The sequence below is a fragment of the Peromyscus maniculatus genome, chromosome 20, assembly GCF_049852395.1.
Source record: "Peromyscus maniculatus bairdii isolate BWxNUB_F1_BW_parent chromosome 20, HU_Pman_BW_mat_3.1, whole genome shotgun sequence".
NCBI lineage: Eukaryota > Metazoa > Chordata > Mammalia > Rodentia > Cricetidae > Peromyscus > Peromyscus maniculatus.
In genome coordinates this window covers 26,592,981-26,603,101 of record NC_134871.1, presented here as the reverse complement: position 1 = coordinate 26,603,101, position 10,121 = coordinate 26,592,981, and the positions used below count along the sequence as shown (strand labels likewise).

Below are 10,121 nucleotides of genomic sequence, written 5' to 3'. Positions count from 1 at the left end.
CAAAAATAGGCGCAGTATATCTAAACTCCAACTCACAAATACCAAGCTCAAACTGCATGCTAGCTGCTCCTACACGGATGAACAGGGCACAGCTTGCTAACGAGGCTGGCTTGAAGAACAGGTGAGAGCCTCCCTCCCTGGGGCTCTGGCCAGGTGATAACCATTATTAAAGCTCAGGTCAAAATTGATGGCTCGGCTGTGAAGAGCACTTGCTACTCTTCCAAAGGACCCAGGTTTGGTTCCCAGCACCCATATCACACTTAAAGCTGCCCGTAACTGTGGCTCCAGGGGATCTGACACCCTTTTCTGACCTCTGTAGGCACCTGCACACGCATGGCATATACTCACACAGACACGTTTAAAAGTGTTTAAAATCGCTGTGCTTGTGGTAATGACTCTTGGTGTACATTTTCCCGTAAATAGAGATGCTGAGGTGTGGGCAATTTGACTCCCAAATTAGCAGCCCTGATTGTCCTGAGCAAAAGGACTGGCAGGCAGACAGAGCCACGTCTATGCCAACGTCAGCCATTCTGAGCACTGCACCAATGCTTTGAGAAATCTACGCAACCGTCTCTGCTAATGCTCAGGCTTCTGCAGAGGCAGCCTCACAGTTCCAGTTTTAGCTACACTTATTGCTATCCCAAGCCTCAGTGACCCCTCAATGACCCTAAAATCATCCCCCATTTTGGCCAGAGAAGTAGCACTTCCCCCAGTGATCCAGCAGAGAGACACCTTTGACCTGGTATAAAAGGGCAATACTGTATTTGCAGTACACACCTGGCTATATGAGCAGGCTATTTGATTTACTTGGTGAGTTGCCTAGGAAACACCCTGATATGATGCCTCCCCTGCTCTTGAGATGTCCTCTTGCCTGTTTCTATTTTTTATTCATCTATTTTAAAATGTTTTAGATTGTGTGTGTGTGTGTGTGTGTGTGTGTGTGTGTGCACGTGAGAGCACACTTGCTTTGGCATGCATGTGAAGGTCATAGTAAAGCCTGACGGCTTACTCTTTCCTTTGAGTGTGTGGGTCCCAGGGCCTGAACTCCATTTGTTAGCCTTGGCGATCAGCACCTGAATAGTGCAGGCTGACAGGAAGGAGGTGGTATGAGGTGAGAAGTGCCAAGCGTGGCAAGGTGGCTGGCGGCTTGGCAGCTGGAAGAGGGTCAGCTGAAGAGCTCCGGAGGGCAGCTGGGGCAGCTGGGGAGGTAGAGAGGATGAGAGCAGAGAGACTGGGTGGACCCAGGGCTGTAAAGAGTCGGAGAATAGAAACTGTAGGCCCTGGTGACCGAAGAGCTCCAGAGAGCCGGCAGGATTTCAGGGCAAGGGTCTCTGATACCTGGACCCCGAGAGTTATGTCACTGGCCACCTGTCAAGGGCTGAGGAGTCCAGACTTTGTAGTCCTAAGCCGAAGCTGTAACATGTGCAGAGCTGATTGACGGTCCTGGTACCGTTGGCTTCATAAGAGCCGTAGAGCAAAGGGTGAGGCACCCAAGGCTTGCACAAGAGCGAACACTGGAGGGCGCCACTGCTGCTCAGGTCTGGAGAGCTAGACATGCTGCAAAGGGCAGCACTTGACGGGGGGTCACGCCACTTACAGTTCCATCTGGGTAGAGCAAGAAGCCCCCAGCCACCCTGCTGGTAACAGTGGCTGGCACAGGACAGGACGGTACTATAATGTCATAACAGCAGTAGCACAAAGAGCCAACTACCTCCACTTGAGGAGAGAGTACAGTGCTGACTTGTAAGCATCCACCAGGTGGATTTTGATGGGTGGGTAGCAATTAAAAGGCAGATAACAGGGAATTCCAAACTTAACAAGCAAGAGCAACTTGTTAGACACATTAGAAAAGCTGTCCATCACTCACTACAGACTTTATTACAGAGAGTGCTTTCCTCTGGGGACTCTCAGGAAATTGAGTGAGCTAGACGGCATGTCTCAGGCTGAGTGAGAAAACATCTGAGGGAGTCAGCCCCTGGATACCCAGCCTGCAGGAGAGGAGCTGTTCAGCTATTCACCCACAGCCACTTCAAACAAGTGACGGGGCTACAGAACAGACAGACAGACAGAGAACAGCCAGGGACGCCCGACCTCCAAGGCAAAGCCAGATAGGGTCCCTGCCATCAGCTGAAAGACACTTCCGAGGAAAGTGTCATGAGCAACACCACCAGCAAAGTCGGAGCTGAAGGAGCGAGGCAGAATATGAAAGACTAGATTTTATTGCCAGCTGCACGTCACCTGGAATGATGTAATGCCTTTTTTTCTGATACTGTGAAGATGTAGTTTTTTAAACCTAAAAATCAATGAAAAGCATGTTTATTACTTAAAAAACAATTTATAACCAGCATGGTGGTGCACATCTTTAATCCCAGCATTTGGGAGGCAGAGGCAGACACAGGCAGATTTCTTATGAATCTGAGGCCAACCTGATCTACATAGTGAGTTCCAGACCAGCCATATCTACATATTGAGAGATGATGATGATGATGATGATGATGATGATGATGATGATGGTGGTGGTGATGGTGATGATGTACTGTTACAGCTGGGAACCATGGCAGAGTGGCTGAAAGGGCAGGAGAAAGCTCCTGAGAAGTGGGGACATTCCATCTCAAGAGGTGTGGATGATTGTTAAGACAGGTTTGCTGCAGGCAATGCAGAGCATCTTAGAAAAATGGGTGCATAGATTGGAGGACAGAATGGAGAAAAGTGAGGGTGGCGAGGAGCCCAGCAGAGAGCTGCTGTGCCACTCGGGAAGACCGCGAATGGGGGCAGTGAGCAACTTGGACCAACACACTCCTCAGCAGAATCAACGCGCGCGGGGGATGAGGGGTGGGAGGGGAACGGAACTGCCTTCGGGGGAAATGTGATACTAATATAATGTTGAGGAGGTACCCGTACAGTTTAAGGGGCAGTGAACTCATGACAGACGACACTTGGTGCTCCCCCACTCCTCCACGTACAATAAACAGCACTCTCCCGGCTCCTCAAACAGTCTTTGTTCTAGCCATTTCATCCTCCTTTGCTCAGCATGACAGTCCTCGGCTCTGCAGCACTTCCCAGGTATCGTCTTCTAAAATTTAGTTACCTAGAGTGGAGGATGGCGCTCAGTTGGTGGAAGTTTGCCTAGCGTGCACGAAGCCCGGGTTAGCCCAGCATACCCCAGACAGCACTGGTGTGAGATCAACATCTGGGAAGGAGGCAGGAGGACCACAGTTTAGGATGCACGAGCACACCCCCAGACAAGGAGGGTGATGTGGTAGTTTGAAGGTAATTGCCCCGTAAGCTCATCGGGAATGACACTATGAAGAGATGTGGCTTTGTTGGAGTCAGACTTGGAGGTCTCATATATGTTCAAGACACACCCATTGTCACAATTAACTTCCTGTTGCCTTCACTGTTGAATTATCAACTCCTTCTCCAGCACCATGTCTGCCTGCATACCACCATGTCCCATCATGATAATGGACTAAACTCCTGAAACTGTCAGCCACCCCAATTAAGTGCTTTCCTTTATAAGAGTTGCTGTGGTCATGGTGTCTCTTCACAGCAACAGAAACCCTAACTAGACAAATGATATATGTTATAATCATGAAGATAGTTTTCCCAGGGGTGAGGCTTATCCACTGAATTCTAGATGTGATGACACCAGCGATTTCCCCAAATATGGGAAACTCTGCTGCATAAATTCATGGTAGTTGTGGACTTTATTCATACTCTCCTTTGAAAATAAAGGATGTAATCTACTTATTTCAATTTCTCCACCCCATTGTAAACAAAGGACTTTTTGCTTATGGCTAAAAATATCCAAATAACCACTGTATTGTTATTTTTCAAATTTAAAAATGCTTATTTACTTATTTTTCAGGAGACATTTTATTACAAGTGAAGAAAAATGAGTCCCCCAGAAGCAGGCACGGTGGCTCCGGTATCCCCAGAACCAGACACCATGGCTCCAGTGTTCCCCAGAAGCAGGCACGGTGGCTCCAGTGTTCCCCAGAACATGGGAGGTGGAGAAGGATGAGAAGTACAAGGCCCTCCTTGGCTACATAGCAAGGTTTGAGACACCGGTGAATCATCTTGCTGACCCTGGTATATTCCTTATCTATCCAAGTCTTTTGCTTCTCTGTGTGGTGGTATCATGTTCCCCAAAATATTGTGCACCTTAATAAACTTATCTGGAGTCAGAGACAGAACAGCCACTAGATACAAAGGCTAGAAAATGGTGGCACTCACACCTTTAATCCTAGCATTCCAGAGGCAGAAATTCATCTGTTCAAGGATACAGCCAAGCATGGTGATTCACGCCTTTAATCCCAGAGAGTGATGATAGAAAGCAGAAAGGTATATAAGGCATGAGGATCAGAAACTAGAAGCATTTAGTTGGTTAAGCATTTGGCTAGTTAAGCTTTCAGGCTTTCAAGCAGCAGTTCAGCTGAGATTCATTTGGATATGAGGACTCAGAGGCTTCCAGTCTGAGGAAACAGGATCAGCTGAGGAATTGGCAAGATGAGGTGGCTGTGGCTTGTTCTGTTTCTCTGATCATTCAGCATTCACCCCAATACCTGGCCTTAGGTTTGCTTTTATTAATAAGTACCTTTAAGATTCATGCTACATCTTTGCTCTCTTTTCTTGGATCAGGCTCCCATGACAGAATTCTACCTACTTGGTTCCCACAAGATCTAATTTCTTTTGAGGCTCGTTCAATAAAACACCAAGGGGCCGGGCGGTGGTGGCGCACACCTTTAATCCCAGCACTCGGGAGGCAGAGCCAGGCCGATCTCTGTGAGTTCGAGGCCAGCCTGGGCTACCAAGTGAGTTCCAGGAAAGGCGCAAAACTACACAGAGAAACCCTGTCTCGAAAAACAAAACAAAAACAACAACAACAAAAAAACCACCATGAATTTTTTCCCAGTGACCTCAACATTCAAGCTATGCAGAAATTGTTATCATTAAGCATAAAAGAAATTCAGAGGTTCACAGGAAAAATGGCAACTTGTTTCATCATAACCATTTTTATAAAGGGTTAAAAACCTCAGGATGGCAGGACAACCAGCTTCACTAGGAGAGAGCCATGCAGTGATTTCTGGCATGTGATGAATGTTCAAAGAGTCAGCTTAATGTTGTCATTGAAAACAGGGCAGCATCTGTGGGGTATGTTCCATGGTGATGTTACAGTTGCTGCTAATAGAGTATTTGGTTGGGAACTGGCACCAATGTGAACCATTATGGAAATACTAGATCTCTTTACTGTGACCAGGCATAACACCACCATCCTGTAGATTCACACGGTACATTTATGATCAACATGTGGTGATCCATTCTAACCTTCATACCTGTTTTGTGATTTAAAAAAAATTAGTATGTGAACAGATTTAGAATCCAGGAAAAAGTTATGCTTAATGGTGCATACTTGTTATCTGAGCACTGGGAGGCAGAGGCAGGAGGAATTCCAGGCTAGCCTACACTACAAAGCAAGACAGTATAAGAAAAAAACACCTGGTTGTGGTGGTGCTCGCCTTTGATGCCAGGGTGTGGGAGGTAGAGGCAGGCAGACCTCTGAATTCAAGACCAGCTTGATCTACAGAGAGTTCCAGGATGGCCAGAGCTACACAGAGAAACCCTGTCTCGAAAAACAAAGAAAGGAAGCGAGAGGAGAGAGAGAGAGAGAGAGAGAGAGAGAGAGAGAGAGAGAGAGAGAGAGAGAGAGAGAGAGAGAGAGAGAGAGAGAATGCAAGAGCTGGAGAGACCGCTCAGCACTTAGGGGCACTAGCAGTTCTTGCAGAGGACCAAATTCAGTTCCCAACACCTGCGAGGGCAGCTTCTGATCGTCTGTAACTCCAGTCCAGGGGATCCAACAACTCTTCGGATCTGACACTAATACACACACACCACTTAAAATAACAACAAAATCTTAAAGTCCAAGATGACTTGCAAGTGTGAAGGTCTCACATCCTTGACAGTGGTAGTTTTAACCTAGTGTTTATTGATAGATGCCTGATGTACACATTTGATTACCTCTTCCCTTTTGTTGAGACTTTGTAACATGGCTGAGGGTCAAAACAGGCTGTTCTTCTGTGTGTAGAGGAAGAAGCTGAGTACTGCTGTTTTCCTAAAGATTTCCTTTTTAAAAAATTACCGCTGTGAGCCTAAGCAGGTTAAGCAGGCATTTTACTACTGAGTTGAGCCACCAGTCCTGAACATTTTTTGACATTTAGGAAGATGTCAGTCTAGGAAGAACTGGAAATTTCTCAAGCTGGTGGATACCACAGGTTTGAACTTCTAGAAATAAAAGGCAAAGCTCCAAGTTCTCCATTTGGTGGATGGAGAATGGGAAGTACAGCCTACTAAGATGCCAGGATGTGCATTGGCAGAGAACCTGTCTCTTTAATTTTTAATAGTTAATTAACTGTTTTAATAACTTCACTTCTCCACCCTATTGTTTAATATAAGTGACTGGTGTAAAAGAATTGAAAGAATGTAAATGACCTGAACTCAACAGATAGGTTTTACTGAATTAAATGTTTGATCTTTGAGAGCACACACGCTTTCTACGGAACTGTCACTCTCTTCCTGCGTGAACGAACACTGGAGGGAGGAGCTGACGCCACCGACTGGTGGGAGTAAATGGAGCTGCTCGGAAGAAAGACTTTGCTTCCAAAACGGAGGGAGATGGCAGGCGTTGTCTGCACGGGTTATCTCAGCACTGAGAGGCGAAGGGACAGGACTGTGCGTGTTTACGGCTAGCCTGGGCAACACAGAGTACCCTTAATAGAGTGGAAAAGGAGTGACCGGAGGGAACTGGAAATTGAACAAAACAGACAAAAGACAAAACAAAAAACCCCAGCCGCACAGGCGTTGAACAAGTTGAAAGCCGCAATGCAGAGGTGTCTTCATCTCGTGAAGGGACTGGTAGGGTGGCCCGGTCGTGTCGGCCCGGCAACGGCGCGTGTCCCCCGGGCTCCTGCTCTGCGTGCCCTGAGAGACGCACCAACCTTCGACTGCTGAGCTGTGGAGACGTTTTGCTTCCGTGGGGAGGGGGGCATGAACACAGAGCCCACGGGAGTTAGGGAGGAAGGAAGCACGGCCACCCGTCTCCACCGCCAGCGCACCGGGCTGCTCCGATTTACCGCGATCCGAGCGCCAGGGCAGAGGGGGCGGGGCTCCTGTGCGTCATAAGGCAGCGCCGGAAGCTGACGAGCAGCGCCGGTAGCGAGTCTGCTTCTGAGGACCGGAAGGAGGGTTTGCGTGCACAGAGAAGCTTCTCTGAGCTGCCGAGGTAAGAGATCGGCGGCTGAGGACTTTGGACGTGAACTGGGGGCAAAAACTAGAGAGACACTTGGTTTTAGAAAGTTCCCGGGTGGCACACGCCTGCCCCTGAGCGCTTGGGAAGCAGAGGCCGGAGACTGCCGCCTTCAACACACACCTTGACTTTGAGGTTAGCTTAGGCTATAAAGTGAGTTCCGGGCCAACCTGAGCTACAAAGTGAAGAGTCTCCCAAAGACCAAATCCGTAAATAAGTAATTAACGAGCAGCCCCCCCGTGGAGTTAGAGTCGGGAGAGGCTCTGATGGCGTCGCTGCCCCCAGCTCAGGTCTGAATCCCTTTGCTTCTTAGGAGTGGGGTGATACTGGGCTCACAAACCCGTTCTTCGCCTCAGTTTCTTCGTGTGTAGAGAGTGATCCCCTCCAGGGTCTTGAAGAGTGGAGTAAGCATTCATAACGTATTTAATGTTGAGAATGTGTTTCATCGGCTGGGCGGTGGTGGCACACGCCTTTAATCCCAGCACTCGGGAGGCAGAGGCAGGCGGATCTCTGTGAGTTCGAGGCCAGCCTGGGCTACCAAGTGAGTTCCAGGAAAAGGTGCAAAGCTACACAGAGAAACCCTGTCTCGAAAAACCAAAAAAAAAAAAAAAAAAAGAGAATGTGTTTTATCGTTCAGACCCAGCCCACAGTTTGGGGGGAAGTACAGATAAGGAGTTATGATTTTATTCCCTGCTGTAATACTAGGGTTGGATCTTCGAGCCTCTGCATATTGGGCAAACATTCTGTTCCCGAATTTTTCTCTTTGGCCCAGGAATCAGGACCTTGCATAGCTTCTGGGAAAATGGGGCCTGGTTGGTTTTGTGGAAAAGCCCTGTAATTCAGTCTTTGACTCTGATTTCAGGCACTAACAATGGACACTCAGAAAGACGTTCAGCCCCCAAAGCAGCAGCCGATGATATATATTTGTGGAGGTAAGATTAACATTTAAGTAAGAACATTTTACTTAAACTTTCCTTACATGAGTACTAATCTTTAAAGTTACAAGTGGAGCATTTTAGCCGGGCAGTGGTGATGCACGCCTTTAACCCCAGCACTCGGGGGGCAGAGACAAGCGGATCATTGTGAGTCCCAGTGGAGCACGTTAGCAGTCATTAATTTAAAAATACCTCATTAGGATTCGTCTGTTCTTTTGTTTTGTTTTGTTTTGGTTTTCGAGACAGGGTTTCTCTGTGTAGCTTTGTGCCTTTCCTGGAACTCACTTGGTAGCCCAGGCTGGCCTCCCGAGTGCTGGGATTAAAGGCGCCCCCCCCCCCCCCCCCCCGCCGGTCTTTTCATCAGGATCAGGTGCACTACCGACAGCTCTTTTTTTTCCCTCCGTGGTCTGTTTAGTAATAAACAGGCACTTGGCTGCCTTGGGTGCTCTGGCTCGCTCCTGAAGAAATCCCTGGTTATATTCGCTTCCCTGTAGTGTTTCTCTTTCAGGCACTGAATAAACATGTTTTATTTCCTAGAGTGTCACACCGAAAATGAAATAAAGTCCAGGGATCCAATCAGATGCAGAGAATGTGGATACAGAATAATGTACAAGAAGAGGACTAAAAGATGTATCCTTTTGACTATTCTTTCTAAATGTAAGGGGGAAAATAATATTTGGGTTGATAAAAACTAAGTTCTGATAAAAGTAGTAATAACTTTTGGATTATTTATTTTTAAGCAGATTGAACATGGATTTATTAAGGAAGAGTGAGAAAGAACTGAGAATGTAGGAGGCTCCAAAGGAGGTATATCTAGATTAATTATGGTAATAGGATTTGTTTTTCCCTAAACTTGGGGTAGAGGCAGGCAGAGCTTTTTGAGTTCCATGCAAGCCAGAGCTACTTACTGAGACCCAGTCTCATTGTAGATTTTTTTTTTTTAATTTTTAAAGTAAACATGATTAGCACTTTCGTGTGTCATTCATTATGGGCTCTAAGTAATTAAAAAACTAGTTGATTTGGGTTTACATAAATATTTTTATTTTTTCAGGAATTCTTTGTTTTTAGAAGTAGTCATTCTTGATTGTTATGTTTGGATAATCTGAAGTATGCAAGAAGAAATTAGTGGAGACTAGTGAGCCCTACAAATAGTCCAAATACAGAAAGCAAATTGTTTCACGGTAACTGACACGAACTCTTAAACGTCACCATCAAGTGTTTCAGTGTTTTTGAATGATTTTTATTACCTTTTAAATTTTATATTATTTTGTATCATGGAAATGAACTAATGAAATGGAAGTTGTGTACTTTATTCTTTAGATAATGTCTGATGGCCATAGTGAAGTTCACTTTTGTTCATCTTATATTAAATAGCAAGCTTGGTGCAGAGGTGGTTACTTGGAAGCCTTAGTATTACACAGTTTTTTGTTTTGTTTTTTTTTTTCCCCGAGACAGGGTTTCTCTGTGTAGCTTTGTGCCTTTCCTGGAATTCACTCTGTAGACCAGGCTGGCCTCGAACTCACAGAGATCCTCCTGGGTCTGCCTCCTGAGTGCTGGGATTAAAGGCGTACCCCGCAACCACCACCCGGCCAGTATTACACAATTTTAATTTCTGTTCAGAATCCTTAACTCGGTTCCACAGTGGTGGTCTTCGATGCTCGATGAAGAGTGGGGATTCGGAGTGTCTTCATTCATGCATCTGCCCCACTGGTATTTCTCGTTCAGCTTTTGACTTCGCTTACTTATGACTACAACTGTAAACCTATGGTTTCATTTTAGAAATGGGATTGTATTTTGATACTTTGTATAAAGGAATTTTTGGTTTAGCATACGGCTTTTAATTTATTGTGCTCTTAATCTCTCACGCAACGAAGATGAAAATT

At 46.3% G+C, this 10,121-nt stretch overlaps 1 protein-coding gene across 4 annotated transcripts; it reads left to right on the top strand.

Annotated features, from left to right (window-relative positions):
* Positions 1-7,143: 7,143 nt before the first annotated feature.
* On the top strand, positions 7,144-10,064 carry Polr2k (RNA polymerase II, I and III subunit K). 4 transcript variants are annotated; one of them, XM_006982801.4, is made up of 4 exons: positions 7,144-7,279; positions 8,166-8,235; positions 8,776-8,868; positions 9,881-10,064. In XM_006982801.4, the coding sequence occupies exons 2-4, from the start codon at positions 8,175-8,177 to the stop codon at positions 9,901-9,903; spliced, it is 177 nt and encodes a 58-aa protein (XP_006982863.1). In that variant the 5' UTR covers positions 7,144-7,279; positions 8,166-8,174; the 3' UTR covers positions 9,904-10,064. The 4 variants fall into 4 exon arrangements, with proteins under 4 accessions (XP_006982863.1, XP_006982864.1, XP_042121473.1 ...); XM_006982802.4 differs by lacking the exon at positions 7,144-7,279 and adding an exon at positions 7,299-7,438; XM_042265539.2 differs by lacking the exon at positions 7,144-7,279 and adding an exon at positions 7,570-7,593.
* Positions 10,065-10,121: the final 57 nt, after the last annotated feature.